At 33.2% G+C, this 27,499-nt stretch overlaps 1 protein-coding gene and 1 long non-coding RNA gene across 5 annotated transcripts in view; one reads left to right on the forward strand and one right to left on the reverse strand.

The window, feature by feature from the left end:
• Positions 1 to 4,142, reverse strand: part of LOC141405385 (uncharacterized) — an 88,198-nt gene extending 84,056 nt beyond the window's left edge. The window contains exon 1 of the long non-coding RNA XR_012413194.1: positions 4,050 to 4,142. This is a non-coding gene — a long non-coding RNA (uncharacterized lncRNA). The remainder of the gene's footprint in view (positions 1 to 4,049) is intronic.
• Positions 4,143 to 4,448: 306 nt separating this feature from the next.
• retn (retained) overlaps positions 4,449 to 27,499 on the forward strand; it is a 96,282-nt gene continuing 73,231 nt past the window's right edge. Inside the window, exons 1-2 of one of the 4 annotated variants that reach the window (XM_073988440.1) lie at positions 4,449 to 5,052; positions 5,117 to 5,522. In XM_073988440.1, the coding sequence (XP_073844541.1) occupies positions 5,448 to 5,522 (75 nt within the window). In that variant the 5' untranslated portion in view covers positions 4,449 to 5,052; positions 5,117 to 5,447. Of the gene's footprint in view, positions 5,523 to 27,499 lie in introns of all 4 variants that reach the window. The other 3 variants (XM_073988442.1, XM_073988441.1, XM_073988439.1) reach the window with 3 other exon arrangements.

Raw genomic sequence — 27,499 nt, forward strand, 5'->3', positions numbered from 1 at the left:
TTCGATGGATTACGTTTCGATCGGTGCAAGAAATTTCGAAAAAATACGATAGAGTTGTTTCAAAATACTTTTAAGATTCGTATAAGCCAGAAAGTAAACAACAATCGCCGGAACATGTTGTTGAAACGTTTAAAAAACCACGTTTTGGAGGTGTTTCAATGGTAGTGAAAAAGGGTTTCAGCAATATAAATCTTGCTGGAGAATCCCATAGTAAACAATAAAACTATTTATGATTTAAATGTTCGATTTTGATGGAAAATTATACGCATTTTACACATGCACGTAAAGCAGGTGTTTTGGGAGTTAACGTCATTTATTTGACAGATATTGTATGGAATTTGCAACTTAAATGATGCATGTGCTATAAAACATGCTAAATGTAAAATACGTTTTACAGACCAAAAAAGGAGTACGGGAATTTTGTATGTAATACTTAAGGGTGTCCCAACCAGAACGCAATTTTTAAATTTTAAATAAAACACAGATATTTAAAAAATCGTTAAACTTTATTATATCGTAAAGTAGACAGAATGAGGTTATGTATTGAACAATATATCATGCAGATGGCCGCAGCGACTTTGCTGGCACACACGCGATCATTTTATGACATTTTCAATGACCGTTTTGCATAAATGCTGTGGCATTTCATTAATGCAGCGTCCAATTTCCTCGTTTAAGGCTTATTCACCTAAACCATCGACTTCAAAAAAACCAAAGAAATAAATCTAAAGGTGTTAAATCGCACGATCTAGGCGGCCAATTCTGGTCTCAAAAACGAGAAATAACATGACCGCGAAATGACTGGTGCAGCAATTGAATTGTTTCTCTGGCTGTATGACATGTGGCGTCGTCTTGTTGAAACCACATGCCCTCCACATTAATTTCTTCAATTCTAGGCAAGAAAAAACTGGTTATCATTTCACGATACCGAACTCCATTGACTGTTTGCTCTTGACTTGCCTCATTTTCATAAAAAAAAGGTTGAGGATGCATTTGCTTCTCGTGAATTACTCGAGGATTTTCCTCACCCCAAATGCGACAATTCTGCATATTGACGAAGCCATCAAGATGGAAATGGGCCTCGTCACTGAAGATGATTTTATTGCAAAAATCAGCATTTTCATATTGTCTCTCCGATGCCTTATTAACGAACTCCCTTCGCTGTACATGGTCAGCTGGCTTCAGTTCCCGAATCGATTGAACTTTGTATGCATGAAGATGCATATCTTTTGTTAAAATGCACTGCATAGTGGATTTGGAGACACCAATTTGCTGAGCTCGGTGTCTAATTGAGGTGGATGGAGTTTGAGCGACATTTTCGGTCGATCGAACTGGGCGAAGGCGCGTTGTTGTCTTTACATCACTAACAGAACCAGTTTAGGCAAATTTATCCATTAATCTCTTTACAGTTGACTTTTTTGGAGTATTATTGTGAACCCAAATTGATCACAATTTGCAAACTGTACACGCAAAACTTTCACCTATTTGGCAAAACAATTTCGCAATGAGAATGCGTTGTTCATTCATGTAGCGCTCCATTTGTACCAATCTCGTACCTTCTTCTAGCAAACAACAATTGTTCAAATGTCAAACAATGACACTTCGAATGGCGCCAAATTTAAAAATTGCGTTCTAGTTTGGACACTCTGATTAATAATTCTATTATTAAAAACTTATAGTACGGTTACACTAGAGTTTTTTGCCGGGTTAACCCACTTCGAGAGGATTTATTTGACGTTTGCGCTATGGAATTGACATTTGAATCCGGTTAAGTGTAACCGGGGTATTACCTTCAAAAATTGTAGAACCAGCAGTGATTTGTTTTTCCGTTTGTAACGCATTGGAATAATTAGTTATGTTCGATAACCCAAAAGATTGTATAAATTTGTACAAACTTTTACAAAATGCTGTTCGATAACAAATTTCTTCAATAAAAGAGAAATGAGAAGTAGTTGCAAGTAGGTCTGTCTGGTTACCCTAAAATTTGTAACAATTTGTACCAATTGTTGCTGGAAGTCGTCTGTTAACACAAAAAACCAGCAAAAGAGAGCGATTCGAGAGAGACATTTTGACAGTTCTTTCACTGAGAGTTTGCAAATTCTTGCTGGACAAATTTCTTCTAGCAAGCACTAGCAATGCTTCTTCTTCCTGAAAACAGTCAATCATATGTTTTTAGTTTTTTGTTGATTTATGTTTGTGAAAATTAAAAACAATTTTATTGTGGAAATAACATAGTCTAATTGTATTGTTTTATGGAGAACAAATTTGTAAAGTGGAAAAATACTTTTTGTTTGATTTTCTTTTTTATTTTTAATAAAATACAACGTGTTTGCTTCCTTTATTGGCGGACAAATTGTTCTGTTTTGGCAAGCCAGCTGATTGCCTGCTGGTTTTTGCTGGGAAGGTGTCTGTTTACTTTTTACAATTTTCTAGCAAAAGAGAGTAAAAACCCCTTACTCTCTGAGAAAGTTCTTGCTGGACAATTCTTGCTGGGAAAGTAACCAGACAGACTTAGTATTTGCAAGAACTTTCAAGTACTTTTTACTTGCGAAGTTATCGAACAGGCCTATTATTTGGGACCCTATATAATACATACAGTCGAAATCGTTTATAATGACGACATGATTTATAACGACATACCGGTGCAACGTCGTTTTTTGGTAAATTAATAATAATAATAAAAAAACTAATTTGGATTTTGCTATCGGTTATGACGACGAAACATACGAAGATGAAACATTTTGTTCTAATATTGGTAGAATGACGGAATGCAAGCTGCACGTTATTTCAAAAAGAGAAGCCCATTCCTAGGACATATGTATATTAGTTATTCTAATTTTTTAAACGTTTCGTGTTATTTGTAGGAAAAAATGACATTTTAAGCGAAATAATACGCATTCCATATTAACATAATTCAAATTTCTAATGAAATTATTTAAATTACTATTAGATATAAAATTATTATAGTTCATAGGTATTACATTGAGAAAAATTCGAAGTACAAATTAAAACATGGGAGTTAAAAGTATAAATGTACGTTTACATTCGACAGTATTTAGTAAATCCAGTGGATTTATATTGTCAAATCCATTGCGTGTACGCATAAATTCTCATAAAGGAGGTTAACCCGAAAAGCTCAAAAAAGCTCTATTTTCTTTTTTATGTGTACAGAAATGTATCTCTGCTTACCATTTTATTTGCACGAAATGTTTTTCACGCCATTTCTTAAAAATGTGATTTTCAATGATTGTTTTGTTTAAAATATGAAAATTATTTTTTGTCGGTAGACCTTACTGTTTTTTCGTAGGTAATTGACCGATGATTTTCGGTAATTACCGACAAAAATCGGTGACATTTGTATACAGAATAGCACTTCCCGACAAATATCGCTATATATTTGTCGTTAATTCCATCGGTAGAGAATTACAGAATCGCACTACAGGAATATGTACTCCTATATATTTATACCCACTATTAGTACAATGTGACCTCATTTTATTAATATCGTTTATAACGTCTATCGCTTATAGCGTCCGAATTTTTTCGGTCCCTTGACCGACGTTATAAGCGATTTCGACAGTATTACCTTTGCATATAACCGCATTTAATAAAGCGTTTGTGGAGTTTAAGCGTATTTCAATAGTAAATAATAGTAAAGACTCGTTTTACAAAAGAGCGAGCTGAATATGGGCTTAAGTGTCAGAAAACTTGAAACATACATAGAAACATAGTTTCTTGCCGCAATTAATAATCAATAATTTATTTCTTATTTCCAAAAATGTTGACAGTACATACATACGTATGTATGTGTTCAAAGCAGATGTACGGGATTTTTTTCAAACTACACAGTCTTACTTAAGTATACGTAAGCCCCATAAATCTCGGGTTTTAAAAAAGTATGTATCATTACTTTTATTTATGAAATTCCAAGTACACAGGTTTATTTCGTCTCACTAATAAACAATATTTAATACAACAAAAGTATATTCCATAATATAAATAGCGGTAAATTTTACAAAAATCAAAAAATGATACAAAAGTATACGTACGCCCCAAGAAAATATGAGTATTATCGCACAATTTATGCAATTAGCAGCAAAATTTATACATTTTGTTGTTTTGGCGAATGTGTCTGGGTGTCCGAGATATATTTTAGAGAAAAAAATTTGAATTTACAACATCATAGATTTTTTTGTAGAGTCTACAACAAACCAAAACAATAACATGAAGCGAAATGAATGGAATTGAAATATGAGGAATACTTTGGAAACGAAATAATTCGAAATAACCAGATCCAATAGGAATTCATTTCGTATCGTTTTTTTCGTTTGTCTTATAATTCAATAAGTAAACGACGTGGTTGCACGCGCCTCCCCGTCATTTCCTCAACCAACACTTCACCCAATAACAACATCAATAAATGTCAGCGAGGGAAATCAAACATAGCAGCAGAGATGGGATGGTTGCGCGAGCAAGCCATGGGAGAGTTCATTTCTCAATTCGATTCCAATACGAATCAAATAAAAACACACCAAATGAAAATCGTTATTGGTGTCCGTCGGTCGTCTTTGTTGATGTGGTAGTAGCTGTTGTTATGCTTGTTGTTGTTGTTGTTGTCGCAATCCATTTCAACTTCACCTTCGCCCCTCACGTCTTTGCCCTAAACTGATGTGGATGTGCTGGTGGTTGATTTCTTGTTTAATTCCATTTCTCATTCGGATTGTGATCGTCGTTGTCCACGCAACGGCGCGTCGTTTTTGTGCGGAATTAAGGTGTTTTTGTTTGATTAATGACAAATTAGGAGAAATCAACAACAAACGCAAATAAAAATAGAATTTACCGTAAATTGTAATGTAAATTGTACGACAAAAATAATTAACTTAATTGTTGCGACAGATTTACAACGTTTTCCATCCATCGGTTGTAAACAAAAAATCAATTCAAAGTAAACCAATTGGAAGCCAAAAAGTGGAAAGACCAACTTCTACAATCAGATGCAGAAAAAAAGAAATGGAATAGCAAAAGCAATTGTGCAAAAGTGAATTGTTAAAAGTAATAAAATACCTATACAATTTGTTCTTGAAATAAGTATCAAAAATATACAACTTCATTGCAGCAAAGCAACATCTAACGGTTCTCAAGTGATCTGATTCGATTCCCACTCTCTCGCGAGTGATAACGTTCTATGTACATACTCTCCCGCTCGGCTGGTTAGATGACAGTGATTTGATGATTTAAGCGCAGCTGTCGCCGTCGTGCATTTGTTGTGCGCTTTGTAATATTTTTTTGGCGCAATTTTGATTTTGTGTCTTGTGGACCGAAGAAACAAAAATAATAAACCAAAGAATAGTGAAGAAAAAATATATTTCTTTGTATTCGAATAGGAGTTGTTCTTATTGTTCGTGTGTGTGTACCAAGAAAGAAAAACATTCAAAATTTTGCACCTAATGCAACTCAATACCATGGACTGTGCAGGGCGTTCAAGTGCACCTGAACGTGAGACAGATCTGGTCGATGATATGGTAAGAATGAAAATACAATATCTGATCTTTGATATTTCTATATTTTTGAAATATCCGTCGGTACCTAAATACATAGTATTTTTCGTTATAAACGCCGTCGGAGGGTTAATAGGTGCGTACCAACCAACCATAAAGTATGTGAGTGTACTCCATATTTTCCAATAATTATGTACTCGATAATTTGTAATAATTTTACTGGATGTTGTTGTTTTACTCAAATTTTGACAATTGTATAATTGAAAAGTTCCTAAATATTACTAAGGAAATTTGTTCACTAAAGTTTAGTAAGTCATAGGACAAACTTAATATCGATGCCTTACTTCCTCAACCTCGTATCTCAAAACAATGCAACCACTTTTTATCGCAATATGTTGTCGCGGTTCTCTAAATATTAAAAAAATATATTCTCGTATCTCATTCATTCCTATTTTCATAACTGCCTCAAACTAGTATCTTAATACCTGAGCAATGATGTCCGACTGACAATCAATGCCCAAGCGAGACGGAGGAAGCTAGGATATTGAAATTTTGGGTGAGGGTTAGTCTTGGAGCGTAGGTGGTAAATTTGGCTTGGTTTTTGAAAATTCGTAGTGTAAGGGTTACGAAAAGTACTTAAATTTGTACCATTTGAGCGACTTACTGGTTATCAACGTCGAAGCGAAACGGCTAAATCTAAAATCTTGAAATTCTGAGTGGAGGTTCCTATTGAAGTGTAGGTGTGTTCGTAAGAGGAAGGTACTAAAATGTACAAACAAATTTGCCTTTCGTATTAGGCGAACGAATAGAGCAAGAATTCTGAGCGGACGGTACACGGACGGAGTCCAAGATAGTTGCATTAAAGGGCTTTTGGAAATTCGTACTAGGGATACGAAAAATCGTTTTCGGTTAATCGATTAATCGGTTATTAGTAGTGTAGGGCAATCTCGTTCATTGAGCGGATCGATCTTTTTCATTCCGTTCACCAAAAAGATCCGGGTCCTTCACTTCGTTCGTTGGCTCTTTTTCGTTCAACGAAACGATATGAGCCATGTGTGTTTGCAAATTTGTGATGCTAGCGCTGACGCAGCTCGTGTGCGTTTGTCTGTGTGCAAAAAATGGCGGTGGTTACTGTTTTGAATATGAACGAAAGAAGCAAAAAGAAACAGAGGAGCTAAAAGAACTAGATGAACCATATGAGCCATTGATTTACTGAACAATTGTAGCTAACTGAATCGTTGATTGTTTTGTGTGTGCAAATTTGTGAGTTGATTGCGTGAGTGTGTTTGTAAAACTAATTATATTCTTAAGTTTTACATAATATCATAACAACTATATCTAATTATAACGTTTGTAAATGAATGGCTCAATAAATTAAATCTTAAAACTTTGTAAAACTAAATGTGATGGCTCTGCTGCTAATTTTGTAAGCAGCAATGATCATCAGGGATCTAAATGAACGATATAAAAGAATGTGCTGGATACGGATCCGTTCGTTCTTTTCACGGAGTCGTTTCTTTGAACCGGTTCGTTCATGAACGACACAAGTCTAGTTATTAGCCGTAAAGCGGGGTACACACGATCAGTTTTGACTGTCGATTTTTCGGAAATATCGATAAGTGTTAAACTGTCCAGCAACCACAAAGTCGACTTTTTGAGCACTCTCAAATAATCGACTAACCGAAAATCGAGTTTTAAGTTTTTCACAAAAACCGAATGATCGAAAAACCGATTATAGCATTTCACTGCGTATCCCTAATTCGAACAATTTACGACAAGTACTAAAAATGTACCATTTGGTATGTGTGAACGAATAAAGTTAAAATCTTCAAAATTGTTATGTCAATATCGGTTGAGATATTTTTTATGTAAAGAGGTGATTTGGAAATTTGTACAAATATACACGAAAAGTACTAAATGGTACTAAATTTAGTACTATTTGGCATTAAGTGAACAGATAAAAGTGGAATGGATACATACATATGTGGCTATGACACCACTTTTTAGTAGAGTTTTTCATGGCTGAAATACTGAGGTAATGTAAGCCCACATTACACTGAGAGGATTTGCCACCGCCGAAAATTTTGAAGTTCTGTAGGCCTATTCTGTAACTTTTATCGATTGAAAAGTTGTTAAAATTTCTTTTGTTTTTGTAACAACTACAAAACAAACAAATGCAATTGTTGTAAAATTAACAATGAGTAAAGTTGTTAAAAAGTTACTTAGAGTTGTGTCGTTCCGGAACGAACTAGTTCAAAGGAACTACTCCATAAAAGGAACGACCGGTCCTAGGTCCGACTATGCGGTTCAGCTAGTTCCTTTTGCTCCCTCGTTCGCTTTTCTCCCATTATTTTTGCTCTTCTCTTTCAGTTAGTTCCATCAGTTCATTTAACATCAGGTGTCTCTCTCTCCCTGTCTTATTAGTGAATAAGAAATCTCATAGTGTCATTTCGTTTTTCATTTCTTACTAAACTGATCTTTGCCGAATTAAAAAAAAAACAATTGAAGTATTTTTAATTAGCAAAACGATTGTAAATTTGTTTCAAATATTTTTAATCTTCCATGAAGAAAGCCGAAAACAATTTATTTTTCTTTTGTTTTGATGAAGAAGAAGAACGAACGATATGAACTGAGTGAACGAGTATAAGTGTGGTTACACATATTAAGGTTGGTACTAAAAGGAACTATGGAACTAACTGAACGACCTAGTTCCTTTTGCGGAACGGAACGGAAAAGACCGAACCGCAAAAGGAACGAGATTGCCCAACTCTAAAGTTACTGAATAGGAGGGCTGGTGAGGGATTGAACCGCAGACCATCTGAGTGCGAGGCGGACGTGCTTACCGCGGTGGTTCCCAATGCTTATGCAATAATTACCATAAAAACAGACAGACTTTATGGTGGTAAGTGGACGATAAATGTAGAATAATAACATTTATTATCTACGTCACTGACTGTGTGTATGGTTGAGGTACCACGAACAAAATAATCATATCCTGACAATGCAGCGGGATAGAAAACCAAAAAAGAGGAGATACGTGTCTCGGCGTTTATCGCTACCACATGCACTTTTGCTGTTATGGGTCCCCAACGATTTGATTTACTTTACTGCCCCAAACTCGTATCTCAATAAATGCGTGTTATGCTTAAACTAAAAATGATTAGCATATTATTGCTACTAATATGCATAGATGTACTCAATTCCCTAAAAATTGCATTTAAACTTTTACCCAAACGCCGATGTATCAAAAGATAAACCTTTTTTGTCTCTCCTGAAAAGTTTTTAAGATACGAGGTTGAGGAAGTAAGGCATCGATATGTTACTGAATGTCGTTCCAAAGGCATAAATATACATAGGCCTTTGGTTGTTCTTTACTTAAAGTTTGACAATTGTATATACATATGTACATACATATCATGGCACTACCTGGGTAGTGGCATCGTACAATTTTGAATATGCCGTGTCAAAACTTTCTTTATGTTATTGGGGAAATTTCAACAAAAATATGTTTTTTATGAACGGATTTGACTTTTCATATTCGATCGGCTGGTGTGATACCACTAACTGGGTAATTGTGAAATTATACATATAATTGAAAAGTTGGTAAACATTACTGAAGCAATTTATTCAGCAAACATTTGCAAGTAAATGGGCCTATATTCCTCTAAAGATCATATTTATTGTCTAATCGATGAAAATTTGTTACCAGTTAATTTCTGTGACTAAACAAAAAATTGTGAAAATCGGCTGGATTTAAATCAGCGTTAATCACCACTGGGCTCGCGAGCCGTGTCTGTGTGAACACACACAATCTCAATTGTGGTGAGTTTGAACGTTACTCTCACCACCGATCATCTCCTTTGTTCTTGCAATGAATTAACGCACACGATGTTTATCTAGAGAGAGAGATAGATAATCTCGTGTGTGTGCCCAACACAAACGGAGCGGTTGCATTTGTAGTTGTTGGTGAACACTGATTTAAATCAGTGTTAATCACCACTGGGCTCGCGAGCCGTGTCTGTGTGAACACACACAATCTAAATTGTGGTGAGTTTCAACGATACTCTCACCACCGATCATCTTCTTTGTTTTAGCAATCTCGTGTGTGTGCCCAACTCAAACGGAGCGGCTGCATTTGTAGTTGTTGGTGAACACTGATTTAAATCAGCATTAGGCACACAACAACAACAATTTGAGCAAACACTGTTGTGAGTGCATGGTTTTTCAATTAGTGAATGGAGAGAGAAGCTCTCTTTGCTTGCTCGCGAGTAAAGAGGTGCCGAATTCTGATTTAAATGTAAACTATGGCTGCTCAAAGAGCGCACTTCTGCTGTCGGTTTGTGTCATTTTGCTCACTCACACAATTGAAAAAGAGAGCTTTTGTTTTTGAAATGAAAATTTCCAATACACACATTTTTCCATTACACAAGACAACCCAACAAACCAACTTTACTCGAACCAAACATCATATTTGAATTATAAATTCTTGTGTAGCCACTGGAGAATAAACGAAACTTGATTCTCTTGAAAATAATGAATGTGTATGCTAATTACTAGCTTATCCGTGTAATTGTAGAATGTATTTACACGGATTGTTTTTCATAAATTTTATAAAATCAGACTGAATGGTATGTTGGGAAACTATCAAAATGTTTGTGTTTCAAAACCAACACAATAACAAAATTTGTTTGTAGTTGTATGAGCAGCCCTAATATAAACCCATATTATAGGGCCCCAATTGGCCAAATATACTATTAGAGCAATATTAAAATCTTAACCGATTTTCATAAATTTTTATAGGATGCGTTTTTAGCCACAGTAATGAACCTGTAAAAATTCTCATCCATTGGACAATAAATGGCCCCATACAAATTACTATGGAAACTTTGAAGCACAAGTAGCACGTGTTAACATATTACAATTGTGCCTTAACTTTGGCAATCTTAAAATCTAACAAATCTAAATACTTTAGGTGGCTGCGGCATATAAAAATCCGACATCGACTTCTTAAAATACATACATAAGTATGATCTCATTTTATTTGGAAAAGGCAAGTTTAAAGAATTGAATAAAATTAATGGGCTCTTTTTTAATTTATTCCATCACTTAAGACTGTCAGCAATTTTTTAGCCACAGACTTCGCCCAAAACTCGTTTTCGGTTGTTATTTTATTAGATAGTAGGTATTATAAATACTGGACCTAATCATTCTACTGACAGATCAACCAACACAGTCCACAAGAATAAAATCCATATCTTTTCATATATTACAAGAACACCAATTTTACGCGATTTCAGACCATTAAGAGTGATACAATTGTAATAGAAACTAAAAATATTACCTGCGGTAAAAACCTGGACTTAACTGTACTTTTTACTGGAGAACTAGCTCTAAGCATTAGCAAATTTTTGAGATATATCTCGAGTAGTATTGATCCATGGAACATAATTTTATTGTCATGTCATGATAAGAAGAACTACCAGCTATATACATTTCAACGCGATCCGATAAGTTGCCTTAAACTTGATTTAAGCACAAAAGTGCAGAACTTTTGTGGAGGATTACCTGATGAATGGGTAGACATACACGCAGAGAAAAAAATATGTTTGATCCAACAATATTCCAAGAGCAAAATATGTATTGTTAACATATTGTTGGATTCCTCATGTAGTATTGTAAATCCAAAAATAGTTTGTGTCAACTGAACAATATTTCTCTCTTTTCTTCGAAAATTTGTTTCTCTTCTCTCGCTATTCGATGCCGTGTTGAAAAAACAATTTTGGTGAGTTGTGGTGTGTTTGTATGACATGCTGCCTTTACCTTTGTTTTTGTGTGTATGTACTTGTGAGACTCTTGTTTTTATTTGTTTCTGTTTTGTTTCATTCTTCTTTCCTTTTCATGTTTGTTATGGTGTTTAATTATTCCTTATGTTGTGGTGGGTTCTTGTGGCTTTTTGTTTGTCTTTGTTGTCAGCCAATGCAGCAAACCATGTATTGTGTTCATCAATGATTGCAATATTATACGCGACATTTATATCCAAGTTATGCGAAAAGTGTATATGAGAAGTATATGCACTTAAATCAAAAATTTCTGGGCTGGTTTTCTGTATTGACAATACTTTTTGTAAACAAAATTAGATTATGATAGTTCCTAAAATCGGTATTGTTAACGATTTTAACAATATTGCGGAAATTCGAAAGTTGTTTTTGTTTTCTATGTTTGGAACAAAAGATGGTATTTTTGGATTTGGATTACAATGTTTGAACAAAACAAATACATTTTTGGAACCAAAACATATATTTTTGTTCCAACAAAAGCGAAAAATATTTTTTCTCTGCGTGTATTCCATCTCGGAACTTGTATGGAGTCACTCCTTTCTATAGACACGATCCCACTAGCCATTTTACTTGGCCAACGTTTCTGATCGTGACAAACTGTATAAACTCAATGCTAATAAGCGTATACTGAAATGTGCCATATTCAAATTTGTTCTATTTTAGAGGATTTTCGAAATGTGTTTATGTTTATCCTAAGAACATTTCTTGAACGACACTATTATTCAATATTTTCTTCGACATTCTATTTTCTATAATAAAAATGTTGTTTTTGTAACATTTTTAGTTGTTGTAATTCATGGATGCACCTTCTATTAATATGCCTTGCTCTCCAATGTATAAAGAGAAAATGATTAAAGGTGTGTACGACAGCAAAGATCACCCATATACGTTAACGTGACTACAGCAACAACATATGTTATTTTTATTCTCATCTGTCGTGGTTTAGCAAAGGAAAGACTCGCTCAGAGAGACTTATGCATAACATAAAGTAAAAAGTGATGATTGAATTTTAAGGATGAGCTTCCGGGAATTAACTTTCAATATAAAAATTATATTTTTAATGTCTCAAAATTGGATTATTTAGCTTTTTCAAATCCATTAGATAGTAAAAGAACACATGTAATAATGGCCCTAAGTTATTTACATTGAACAGCTGATTAAAAGTCAGCTCGCCGAACTTAAAAATTTTTACGAGACAAATTTTCCCAGCAAAAATTTGCAAATTCTCTGTCACAAAACTCTCCAAACTCTCTTTTGCTGAACAATTTTGTTATCGAGCAGCATTCAGTAAAATTTTGTACAAATTTGTACAAATTTTTGGGTTATCGTACAGACGTTACATCAGATTAATGACAATTTTTCAATTCTTCTTTCGCTTATTTTCTTCAATTTTGTTTTTCATATACAGTTTGTCAATTAATTGTTTTCACACTAAGAAAACGAAGACTATTCATGCATTAGTTAATTATTGGTCTGTTCCTTTACTTCTGAAAATGGTAAAACCGGCAAAAGTAGCAAAAGTTGTAATCTGCTCCCATATGAATTGTATTGTGTCTGAAGTAAAGGAACGCTTTTCGAGTAAAAAGTTGTAAAACTTGAAGATTCTTGAACGTAAAGGAACAGGGCTTATGTATTAGTTTCGGTTATTATTGTTGAACTACGTGGGTTAATTTTTTATTTACACCTTCAATGAAAGGCTTTATCCTTACGATTTTTTTGTAATGTAAGTGCATATTTTCTATCTTCTGAAAGTCATTTAGGACTCAGTGACCTATTTCAAGAAAATTAAGGCGGTTTAGCCGTAATTTTTCAGGAGATTCCTCTACCTTCCCTTCCAATTCTTGGTTTTGGCTGGCTTATGTGTTTCACGAAATCGATTATTTCTATATTTTCGTGACTTTTTCACATTATTTCGGCTATATTCTACTAAATATTAAAAAATAAGCAAAATTTCCTTTTATTTCTGCTGTTTTTATAATGAAATATGACCAGTTTTCTCTTTTCTGGTATAGCGTTTTTCCTTAGCGCTAAATTTTAATAATTTGCTATAAAATATAATATTTTTGCACATAGGAACAAAGATACTGTTCGCAATTATTAAAATGTATACTAATATTGCAGAAAAAGTTCGATAATGACCTGTTTTTTGGCAAAATATTTAACAAAAGATACAAAAACCGAATATTTTTGACGCATAGAAAACAGGGTTAAGAACGTTTTCTTTGTTATTCTCGCTTATAGGGTTGCCATGGATCCATTTTACATACACTTTTTAATGTCCTTGCTTCAAGAGCACCGTGTATTGCTTTTGGTGAATATATATATATTTCGATAAAATTTAGAATGGGTAACGGAATTTTCAAAAGAAAAAAGTATGACAAATTATATTGAAATTGATTTAGATTTTGATAAAGTTCCCAGTTCGCCCGATTTGAGGTATTTGGTGCACCAAACAACCAAATTCTGTCCAATTTTGATGAAATTTGGAAAATGTCACCGAATTCGGACGAAAAATAAGTTTGCCAAATTTTGAAAAGGGTTCAGATATATATCTGTCCAATTGTAATAAATTTTAGAATGTGATAGGGAGTTTGGGCTAGAAATAAATCGGTTAAATTTCACATTTTAGCAATGTTTACATTTATAATAACTTTTTGCAAATAAAAAACTTAATAAAATAAATAACATTTAGCTTTGGATATATTTTGGATCTTAATCACGTCTTTTGCATGACTTTATGGATGTGAAGCACTTTGGAGATTTTTTGAGTTTTCGAGTAATCAAACCAATTTTTTTAACATAAAGTATTACTACAATAAGATGTACGGTATATATATTTTGACTTTGCATAAATCATGGTGCAGCGTATAAAAGTTCGACCAAATCGAACTTAAAATAGTCCAACGATATTCATTGAAAGATAATGGCCTGTTTCACTCAGACGTTTCGAATTCAAATTCGCTCGAACTGCTACCAAACTTCTGTTTTTATTGATTAATTTTTATTTCCGATCAAACAAAAATAACATAAGTTTCATAGTAATTCAAAAAAATTTGAATTCAAATTATCTTAGAGAAACAGGTCATAATCATACATACATTAAAAGATACCACAACCTTTTAAAAATATTGACCCGGATATTTTTCAAATCATTGAAACAGTATGCAGTAATCATCAATTAATAGATTTCAACTTCTTTGATATCCCGAAAATGCTTTCTAGAGAATCAATTTTTAAACGAATAGATAAATCAATTCAAAAACCTTCCATGGAATGTATATTTGGGCAATATTATTGAAAATTTAACATCGTTGAAGCCAAGGTTTACCCGTTTATAACTCGCGAATAGTGGTTGTATATTGTACAATTTACATGCTTTTGGATAAAATGAAATGTTTTTAGACTTGGCAAAAAATATTGGCCTTCAAAGTTGATTTGCGTGGAAGCTGTGGCTATATTTATGTTAAAAAATGGGTAAAAATGGGTTGAAGCCAACGTGTCTTTTTTTGTTTTCTCTCGATTTGTGATTAAACCACACTTTTCACTATTTTCCCGTTAAAGTAAAAGTAGAAGGCAACTAAATAAGGATCATCTCACTAGTGTATAGCTTCTCAAAATTTGATCTGCGTCTACCATTAAATGATGCTGACATTTTGAAGCCAGATTTTAAGTGTTTTTTGAAATTTTCTTATAATTTCGTTCCGCAAACAGGTTTTTCAAAAAGTCATATATAGGAATGAAGAACTCACGATTCTGATTTATTTGATATATGTGTCGTGAATGTAGCCTACACAGCTTCAGAGAAATCTGTATCCAAATACGAAAATTTTGTGCGAACAAATTTCTAAAAATCATATATTTCGGGTCTAATTTGTACCATTGGCATTCGATTTACTCGTGCATGATTGCAAATTTTGGATTTTAACGTTGCGGATCTAATAAATCATTATTCGTTAAAATCCATCTACTAAAACGCGAAATAGGAGAAATTCCAAGGTAGGAAAATCACCTAATATTGTTTTTGAAAATATCGCGCATTTTATCGCGTATTCTGTCGGCCGCTTGCACTACTATGAAAAAACTAGTGCAGCATCTTCCTTTTTGCGGAAACAGAGATTTAAAAACTTCACTGATAAGGGAACTACATTCATTTTATCCCACAAATAGTGTGTGATGCTACATCCACGGTTCTTGACTGATTGCCTTGAAATAGGTATATATAGATGCAGATTTTCATGGTGACACTAAAACCGGATGCGGAACGAAATTGTATGAACTTTGCGTAAATTAGCGATGTTTTATAGGTTTTTTAATGCTAAGATGCAGCCGATGCTACATCTTAGCGTCCAAATTATATTTCGAAAAATATATACAAATTAAAAGATATGGTCTTGCTGTACATGAAAATCACATGCGGACAAAACGATTTTGATAATTACGCGATTTACACATATTTTAATAATGCATATAAGTTAAAGCGGTTTATTTGAATTCTATTTCCGTTTAAGAAGTCTGATGATTTATTTCAACAACCCGATAACTTTCCTCAATGGGAAACCTTCTATGTGAATGTAGATAAAGCAAAATCCGCCCATTTCCTTGGGAGTTTCAAGAAAAATAAAAGAAGTACTCCTATAGAATTTTTCCAATATTTTCGACTCTAGAATGCATGTGAAAACCATTATTCTAAACCAAAATTAGTTTTTTGTAACACAAATATGTGCTTATTTTGGCTATAATATCCTAACTACTATCCCGATGATTATAAGTTTGGTCTCATTTGATTCCCCGTGAAGTCTTTATTTAAAACTGTTACTTTTTTGTAATTTTTGACGGGTAAATGGACCTATATTTTAAAAAAATTCGGATTACATTTCAAATTTTGTCAATTTTTTGTAAATTCCGCGAATGCTGAGAAACATTTTACAAATATTATGCAATCTACTTAATGACGTCACATCGTGATAACTTTTTAGTGACAATTGTGCTCAATAAAATAATTAGCGTTTTTATAATAATTTGTTCATAAAAGCAGAAGTAAAACCGCGATAACATTTGTCCGCAACAACCAAAAATTTGCTCGCGAGCGGATTTGTACTGGGGTATTTTTTCTTAACCTATGTACCAAAAATCGGTAATGTAGCGCGAAAAGAAAAAATTCAATTTTTTGGAAATGGAATATGAAATAATTGGCAGTTTTGCCCATTTATTCACTTCAAAGAACTAATACCAAAAGAGTGATTAAGATGCAAAATGATCTGTATCCTCGCTGCACCATGCCATTGTAAAAGTCATGACTTCTTTCACGAAAAAAGATGTAGTCCGCAATCACTTGCACTCATGATTCAACTACTTCTTTGGATACAAACATTTTGCTGGGATAAAACTATATTTGGGGGATAAATGCAGTTGTTAATTGTTCTCGTATAGCTCTTAAAAGCGGACCCTTGCTGACCTCTATGCGTTTCTTAGATATTGTACTTTATAAAAACACAAAATTAGTGTCAGGTAGCAGATCTTAGGTTCCTAGAAAGCTTTGAAGTTGTGCATAATTCACCTTTCTGGACGTCGACAAATGCACATTTTTAGTGAGATTTCTGAAAAAGTTGACAGATTCCGCGGAATTCTTGGCTTGGACTGCCTCGAAATGAGGTCTCATATGAGTCGTTCAGTGCAAACATCGATTAACTCCACATTTTGAAAATTTTTAAATTTATGTGTCAAACTTTCCTGAAAAATGAATATTAGCACCTTTAAATTACAAATAAACAGTTACAAATATTTCATCATCGCTTTTCTCAACTTTTCGTTTTATGGTGTTAATCGATGATAACATTAATTTTTATATTTAGGAAAAATTATGTACTTTTGGAATAAATTGTGTTTTTTGGACATACTAAGAGAAATATAAAAACATTTGAATTAATTTTTTTAATATTTGATAACTTCCATTTTTATATTTAGGAAAAAGTTGCAATTTTGAAGGCAAGAAAGATCCCATTTTTCCCGAACCATAGTAAAATTAATAAATGATGGTAACCCTGTGGAAAAATTAATTCAAATACTTTTATTTTTCTCTTAGTACTTCCAAAAACACAAAATTTATTTCAAAAGTATTTATAATTGTTCCTAAATATAAAAATTGAAGTTTTCAAGTACTCATGAAGGATATTTGTTGCTTTTGTTTTCCGCACCCCAGGATCAATTAGAACTGTTGTTACTGTATCCTTTTCTACTTTAAACCGTAGAAGTAACATATTGGAGGCTCTGCCTATATAATAGATTATCACGACACACAAAACATTCCTTGTTAAAAGTATTTCACATCTACGAAAAAATCAATTAATTTGTGGTACTTGATTTGTTGCTTTTGTATATTTATGGCTGATTTTACGCATTTGATATACCAAACACGCTGTGTATGTCGAATTTCGATGAAATTTTGAATGGTTTGGTCTAGAAATAAATGTGCCATATTATATTGAAATCGGTCGAGATTTGGGTATAGCTTCCATATACATACACTAGCAAATGCCCGCTACTTCGTATGCGGAAAGGAAACGTAATATATATAAACAATATTTAATACGGGAATGGTGAATACTGGAGATTCTGTTGTTCTAAGAACTATTTTTATTGCCAATATTTTTTCGATTGTAGTCAGAATTTAAAAAAAAAAACAAGTAAGAAAAGTCTATAGTCGGACGGAGCCGACCATTGGATACCCTATACCACTATCCCTGGACAATCGCTCTCCACGGAACTTCTTTTCAATGATTGTGAAAATTTTATTATCAAATATCAGAGATGTAATGTATAATACTTATGACCAAATTCAAAAAGTTATCTAGCATGACAAAGACATTTTTGTAGCAGGAAAGGAAAATTTAGTTCACACAAACTAAAATGTAATGAAACCCACTTATGTAGTACTACTACTTCCGTTGTTTAACCGCTAAGTTATTTAAATTTTTACCAATTTCACACAAAAGTTTCAGTCCATTTAACCCGCTAAGTATTATCTGATCTTCACGTTGGTTTGTACCCTTCTTCTTCATCATAAACTCAAACTTTGTTTAAAATTTTGCGGGTTATTATTTTGACCTACCAAGCCGCTTCAAAATTGGTTAAAATTTTGTTTTTGGTCCATTTCATTCCCTGAACATTTCACGATCTTTTCTATTCTGGCCCGAACCCAACCTCCTTAAAAATTCGTTACAATCGGTCCATAATTGCGGCCTTAAGCTAAATCGCTAAATCGCTTTATCTCGTCGAGATATGAATTTTGGCATACCAAATAAGGGGTCTAGGACGAATATTTCGTGGTGTTACATAAACTTTTGGAGAAACAATATGTAGCATAGGATAAAAATGTGGTTCTCTCCACAGAACCCATTATATATTAGGCAGTAGGCCCGTTATCTAGCAAACACTTTATTGCAAGTTACATCAGATGAAAGGTCTGTAGTTTTTTTCCATATGTAGGCTACTTTGCGAAATATATGTCCTCAAGGAACTAAAATATCGAACAAAAATAAAATTTTTATATTTTTGATACAAAAGTAATGGTCCATTTCACCCGCTAAAGAATATCAGATCATCATTCAAAATTTTAGGCATCTTTTTCGACCTATACTCTTACCCGGTGCAAAATTTCGTGACTATTGATGTATAATTGCGACTTCTAGCGAGTTTATTATTACACTACAAACAAATAACGGAATATATTGGGCAGTAACTCTGTTATCTGATCATGCACACCAACATAATTGGCATCAATTGAAAGGTCAAGCGTTCCACTTTCAAGTATATCTCACTTGACCGGAATATCACTTCCAGAAATTAAGATTAAGCTGTATATTAAAAATTTTCACAATTTTCACACAAAAGTTTTGGTCCATTTAACCCTCTAAATATTATCCGATCGCCATCTCAAATTCAAGCTTCTCCTTTGTGATATACTCTTACCTTATTTAAAATTACGCGTTGATCGGACTATTATTGAGACCTACAGAGCCGTTAGAAAATTGGATAAATATTATGTTTTTGGTCCATTTCACCCGCTAAATATTTCACGATCATCACCAATAAGAATAGGGATCTATTCTGATCTGAACCCGACCTCCATACAAAATTTCGTGACGATCGGTCCATAATTGCGGCCTGGAGCGTGTTTACAATTTATAATGGACAGACGGACGGACGGACGGACAGACACACATCTCAAAATCGCTTTATCTCGTCGAGATATGAAGATTGGTATACCACATTGGGGGTCTCCGACGAATATTTCGCGGTGTTACATGAATTTTTACCAAAACAAACTTATAATACCCTTTTCCACATTGTGGTATAGGGTATAAAAAATGCCGTATAGCTACCATATTTTTTATTTCGAATTTCCAAAACTTCGTATCATATTGCAAATTTCAGATTTGACTCCTGGTTTTACCCCTTAACTAACACAGCATTCTCTTCCAGTACGAATTTCCAAACACTAAACTTTATCTCACCCCTTCACTACAACAATCACGCACATTCACAATTCAAGGTTCTAGCTTTAGCGTTTTCGCCCAGAACCCGAATAGGTCCGTTAAATTTTCGGCCACGTTTTCGTATATCCCCATATAACGGTACCTCTCGACTTAGTGTATTTTTAAAGAAGAACAAATGTATATTGTCCAATTTTCTATAAATTTGGACCATGAGTACTCAGAGGATATAGAAGTTTGATTTAAAAAATCTCCACTTCAATCAACGTTTATTAGAAGAGATATTTTGAAGATTTAGAGTATTTTGAAGATCTTCTGCACATTTTCTAACCGGAATTTGTGGTATGAAAGGTTAGAAAACTTCTTTACAAAAAATTGTACTTAATGTGCACCGGTATGTCAACCGTATATAACGGAATTTTTTTTGAAGGCATTTCAATTTAGGATTTTTTAATATCAGGGGGTAAACACCTTCTAGTTAACAAAATTGTCGCATTGGTCCACGTTTTCTAATTTACATACCAAAGCGGTCAGAACAAAAAACATTTTTTGAAAAGATACTTCACGTTTGATTACTTAATTTCAGTACATTATTTAGAAACTCCTTGGCGTTAACATCAAATTAATGGGACAATATTCAGTACACTTTTTCAAACTTAGAACTTTGTCTCAAACTTTAGAGCGATCTTCATAACAAATATTTTTCCATTTCGTATTTTTTGAACAAATAGCGTATTTTTAAATTATATAATCCCAGCTTTGTTCCTACACCCAACACCAAATTTAGTATCTTAACTATTTATAACGGTTTTGGTACCAACATGTTACCCAACTTTTCGTACACTAAGGTAAACGTTTCAAAAATTACTTCCTTATATTCAACATATATCCTAACCACAACTCACTTTTCCAGTTTTACCAGTTCCCCTGAAACCCATTTGAGGACTATTTAGTAGTTTTAGTATAAATAAGTACGAATTTTCAAAACCTTCTCCCTACCTCCACTCTAAACACCAATTGCTAATCTAATACCGAATTTCAAAATTCCAGTTCTAACCTTTACAAAATCACAAATTGTACAAAATTCTATACCATATAGCAAATACCAAAAGATACCAAATTTTGTACCATTTAGCACTTTTCGTACACGATTTTCCAAAATGTACTTTCATATCTCAGCTCTATCCGTTCACCTAAACCCAAATTATAGCCAATGTAGTTCCATTTAGCACTTTTCCATAAGTACGAATTTCCAAAACTACCTCAATCCCACACTCCAAAAATAATCTGTTCACGCAAATACAGATTATAGCGAATTTTGTACCATTTAGTACTACTTCGTGCACATTAGTACGATTTTTCAAAGCTACCTCCATATCTCAATTCTATATTAAAACAGTAATCTTAATTCCAAATTTCAGGATTCCAGGTCTTCAAATCCAAATCATACTAAACTCACTACCATTTAGGACTTTTCTACCTTTGGTACATATTTCTTACTCTTCATCCGTGACCCCCATTCCAAATTTCAGGATTCCGTTATTCGTTAACCCATACCCAAATTGTACTATATTTAGTACCATTTAGTATTTTTCGTATAATTTTAATTCGAATTTCCAAAAACCTTTCTTTGTTACTCTCCATCAGTGACCCTCATTACAAATTTCAAGATTCCAGCTCTATCCCTTCACCCAAACCCAAATTGTACTAAATTTACTATCATTTATTACTTTTCGTACACTTATAGTTCGAATTTCAAAAACCTTTCATTTTTACTCTTCATCAGTGATCCTCATTCTAAATTTCAGGATTCCAGCTCTATCCGCTCACCCAAATCCAAATTGTACTAAATTTAGTATCATTTAGTACTTTTCGTGCACTTTTAGTTCTAATTTCTAAAAACCTTTCTTTGTTACTCTCCATCAGTGACCCTCATTACAAATTTCAAGATTCCAGCTCAATCCGTTCACCCAAATCCAAATTGTACTAAATTTAGTACCATTTAGTACTTTTCGTGCACTTTTAGTTCTAATTTCTAAAAACCTTTCTTTGTTACTCTCCACCAGTGACCCTAATTTCAAATTTCAGGATTCTAGCTCCATCCGTTCACCCAAATCCAAATTGTACTAAATTTAGTACCATTTAGTACTTTTCGTACCCCTACAGTTCGAATTTCCAAAAACCTTTCATTCTTACTCTTCATCAGTGACCCTCATTCCAAATGCCTGTATTCCAGCTCTATCCGTTCACCCAAATCCAAAAAGTACTAAATTTAGTACCAATTAGTACTATTCGTGCACTTATAGTTCGAATTTCCAAAAACCCTTTGGTACATCTTTCTAGCTCTCCATCAGTTACCCTCATTCCAAATTTCAGAATTCTAGCTCTTACCGTTTGCCTAATACAAAGGGTACCATATTTTGTACCTTTTAGTACTTTTCGTACACTTCTAGGTCAAATTTCCAAAAACCCAGCCTTATCTCACCCCTACACACCAACAGCAACCTACACCCAAAATTTCAACTTTCTAGCTTCAGCGGTTTCGTCTGGGCGCTGATGAATCAGTCAGTCAATCAGTCAGTCAGTCAGTCAGTCAGTCACTCACCTCACTACTCTTTTATATATATAGATATGTATATTTTACATATTCACTCACAGTGGTGAGTCTTTGCCTGACTTTTAACATTCCCATACATTTACTTCGAGACTTCCCATCAATCGGCTGAATTGGACACGGTCGCTTATTTTATATACGCACATACATATGTATCTGTAGGAAGTTTTACAATTACAACTGCGTTATTAGTTTACGTTGTCACTGTTAATTTTAAATGTTTTTAAACTCAGTCAAAGTCTCTATTCATTTTCGGTCCTCTTTCTTGTACTTTTAAATAAACTAATGAATTTTGTTGCACAATAAAGTGTTAAGAATAAATTAACTATAAGAAGTCGATGAGTGTTTTTTAAAGCTAAAACAATAATAGACAATAAAGTTCCACAAAATTTTGCACGTATTCCAAAAGTATGTATGTATGTGCAGAAGGACCTCGATTATCCGTGATGGTCGGCGCCGGGGGCATTACGGTTAATCGATTTTCACGGATAATGGAGTCAACGCTTTTTATACGGCTTTTGAACACATCTTTTTAGTAAAAATGGCATATTATCGTACACAATTGCATAATGATATGCTTGTTCCAGAACCTGCAAGAATCTACAAATTTTTACTACGATAACAATTTTTCCTTTATGTTATCGAAAAAAATAGTAAAAAGTTGTAGATTATTGGAGTTCAGAAACAGACCAAATATTTAACTGTGCTATTTTTTATATTGGTTTATGGAAAGAAATGAAATAAAATTAATTCAAGAATTTACATCTGCATAAAAATATTTCGGGAATTTATGCTTGCTTGATTTGGGGTTCCATAAATACACAAATTGTGTGAAACAGGAGAATTTCTTAATCAAATTAATTGAAAGGTGTGCTTTTACGCCCGGATAATGGAGTTTATAATGGATAATAGAGGCATACCCAGCAAAAATTCGGATCTATTAGTCATTACGTAACCCATTACAAAGTAATGTAAACAAGCTTCTTTTCCCATTACAAGTAATCTGAAAAGTAATGGGGTACCTCTTAAAAAAATACAAGGCAAACCTACTTACTTTGCTCCTCACTAAGTAATGAGGACGGTGGTACAGTGAGTGTGTGTCCGACTATAAATCCTAGGGTTGTGTGTTCAACGCTCACTGTCGGCACGCGAGTTTTTTTAATTAAAAAATAACAGTTCGTGTTGCACATGTGCACTGCACAATTAAGTTCTTAAGCAACCCTTAATGTTCGTGTGCGTGGCATAGTATGTAGTGTCTTTGGCTAGAAGTCAGAGGGTTCCTGTGTTCAACTCGCACAGCGAGCGAAATAAAATAAAGTAAAATAAAAGTAAGAAGTGTGATGAAATTAAAAAAAATCTCTACATCAACTGTTCTAAAAATAGAATTTTTTTCAACTTACTTTTCAACTTCTAGTGACCACAGAATAAATAGTTATTCTAGTGGTCATAAAATAACTACAAACTGAGTGCGACATGCCCTTGTAAAGATAATGGGGAAGAAAGGGGGTTTGCGAGTAGTTACATGATTTTGGGGGGACTTTTTTTGCTGGGTAGAGACTGTATATTAATAATTGTTCCACAAACATCACAGACATTAGCAAGACCAAAAAAGATCTTTCTTAACACCGCTCCCCCCATTTTTTCCATTTCATCGAAAAAACCTAAAACCATCGTAGGCTCCATACGAATTATATGGAAACAAAGATCGCTTGGTTGGCAAAGGTTAACGTTAACCAATCGCAAAGAATTAGGATGTAGAAGTCCCAAAAAATGTTTTTGGGCCAGTCTAATTAATGTACATACTATTATTTACACTTCTATAAATATAATCCTAATATAATTAGACATTTTAATAAAGTTTCAACATCAAGATTTAAATCGGATGTTAAATATGGTACTAACAAAAATAGTTGTGTTCCACACAATCCCTCATCTTTTCTTGTCTTATTTGATTTCAAAGCTAGGCAAATATCAATTACCAGTCACATACAAATAAAAACGATTAGAAACGACTCTCATACTGTCTTACAATAATTGGGTATTGTTCAAGTATTTTGAAGAAATTATCACTTCACCTAAAGAAGGGGGTAAACAATCAATGATGATTTCTGTGAAAATTGCTTTGATAAATAAACTCCATTCACCGGGAATTGTTGCTGCATCGTTGCTGTATTTACATTTCTCTACCTACATCAGCGTTCAATGGGCTTATAAAAATGTAAATTTCGCCTTAATGTAGACATTTTAGATATGGAAACAAATAAAGTCCACAAATAACTAGGTATGTATGTATATACAGACATGTCGAAGAAGAATAAACACTGGCTGTCCGTCGGCTCTCATCAATACATTTATCATCTTGATTTAAATAGAAACTGTTAAATGTTAGTTAAGTTATGTGAGTATTAAAAACGTTTTTTTTTTTTTTTTTGTGAAAAAAAATATAAAATGAACGAGTTGTTATTCGAAGAAACTAAAGGCCTCAACACATAAGCGGCTGGCTTTCTTTCGACCCAATTCAAATGGGGTTCTGACATTTCTTTATCCCTTTCCCTGAAATGACTTCAGCCAGAAAGCCAGCCGCTTATGTGTCGAGCCCTTAATGTGAGTAACATAAATGAGGGTATTAAGTTATACAATATTCTGAATGTTATCCAAAGTTTTAAACATCACTTTTATCCTCCTTTAGACGAATGAATTTCATAAAATTTAACATTTCGCGGACAAATAGCGTCAAATGTGAATTTAAAATTTACATTACTCTTTGGTTCTTTGTTATGTTTGCTTCCAAGTCGACTTGTTTTCGCCGTCCCTCTTCAATACCCCGACTTTATTGTTGTTGATTTCTGAGTTTTATTTCGATGGTGTTCACACGTAAATTAATTGTTCAAATATTTGGATTATTTGTTAGCGACTTAAATGAATATTAAATGGCATTTGGAATTTTAATAAACGTTTGCCGTTGTTTATAAATTTCAAATAAAATTTCACAGATGTACCTGATTGTAGATAGAATCAATTGGATGCTTGTTGTTGACTGTGAGAATTTTTTTGTAATATTTTTGTATACGTTGTTAAGACCCACATACAAACTTTTTGCCCAATATTAAGGTATCCATGTGTTTACAAACAAATTCATGTGAAATAGATTTTCAAATGTTTGGTTAGCTGGTATAATCAATTACAACAAACGTAACTTGAAAGTAACAAAACTATTTTTGGAGGTTTCAAAATTTTAATTTTTTTGACCAGCATCATAAAAAAAACTCTTCAATTCAACCGAAAATAGTTAGTTTTTGTTAATACCGATAGATGCCATTAGTTGGTGCATGGTCAAAGTTGACACTTCTTTGTATACAAATAAAAAAGATTTTGTGTTGCAAAATATACTCTTTTTGTTGTGTTGTGTCATTGCATAAATATACAGAAGTGAGACAAAAGTTATTACGAATCGGGAAGCTGACGATGAGTACTTTCATAATATTTAAAAAAAGAACGACGTTTTGTATATTTAGATGGAGAATTTTTGTGTAAATACCTTTTATGACTGTATGTAGTATCCAATTGAAATTTATCGGTCATAGCTACATTTTCCAACCGATTTTCCCTAAAATACATATTTAGAAGTTTTGTCATAGCCCCCATATAGCAACATTTTATAACCAATTCGGCTGAAATTTGGTACTTCGACTTCTTGGAAGATAAGAATCCTTCGTAACAAAAATTGTTAACATATCGTCGGTGTCATGCTTAAGTGTTCCATATGCCATTTTTCCATTTTGAGATAATCGCATTTTAATGTTTGCGTCACAACTACTTGGAGCTGGCTGAAGAAAATATTTACATGCTTGACTAGATTTATTGTAATAGTACACAAAACATCCATTAGACCCCATACAATACAAGTCAATTTCAATACAAAATGGACGTTGAAATAGTTTTGGCCAAGAAATTTGGATATAGGACCATAGTGTGATGTGGAGATTTAACATAAGAAGTTTAGATTTTCAATTCGGAGCGAAAAATCGTAACGATTTGCTGGGTATCTATTTGTTGCCCCACTGAATGCTTGTATGTATACTAAAAGTTTTCAAAAGTAGTTCCAGGTTTGTTGTTTTTATGAACCTTACAAAAAATGTTCTGTTTCCATAATGCAAGAAAGGCATTTATTTTTTAACCAATAGTTTGGTGGCAATTTATTTAAGACATTCGTTGTGTGCAGATCGAAAAGTGTAAATATAAATCAGTGTTTATGTGTAAAATAATGGTTCTTATACATTTTATGACGGGTACAAATTTTTAAAATTGAATCCAAAAATCAGAAAAAGGAGAATGGAAATATTTTATTCGACAAAGAAGCAATCGCATGGTAATACTATTTTATATATTTGAAATACATATGATGTACCTATTTATTACATTTGATTCCAGATACCCATTTTTCGCTGATGATTTTTAATTTGACAGGAGAATTTGTTTTATTTCACAACTAACGTGAAGCGATCAACGATGTTCCTGTATTTATATATAAAACTGTTTTATTTGTTTTCTTCTATTTCAATTCAAGTGTGACGCAAATTATTACTTTTTTGATAAATTATTCCATTCCATTTTTTCATTTGTTATTTCTTGTACGAGTTATAATTGTGTATGTACCTATACGTTTGTTATTGCTTTTGTGTTTGCTTCAATAAAAGAAGCAACCACCACCATTTATAAATGTGTATGTACCCATTTTTTGTGGCTTTTGGGTTTATATTTATCAAAAAAATCAACAAAATATTTGTAAATATGAACATATTTTTATCGACATTAACATACTGTTTACATTATAGCTTTTTGCGGGGTTAGCCTTCTTTATGAGGAGTTATTTGACATATACGCAATGGAATTGACATTTGAAACCCAGTGGGTTTATTAAATCCGGTTATATGTAAACCTACTATTACTGTGATATTTAATAAACCTTATTGTATATGTGACAATTTTTTTTATCAAATAAAAGTTAAAAATCGATAAACCAGTTTGCTAAAACGAAATTCTAATTTATATAACAAA

The sequence above is a fragment of the Musca autumnalis genome, unplaced genomic scaffold, assembly GCF_047663935.1.
Source record: "Musca autumnalis isolate F117 unplaced genomic scaffold, ASM4766393v1 scaffold_5, whole genome shotgun sequence".
In the NCBI taxonomy this organism is placed as follows: Eukaryota; Metazoa; Arthropoda; class Insecta; order Diptera; family Muscidae; genus Musca; species Musca autumnalis.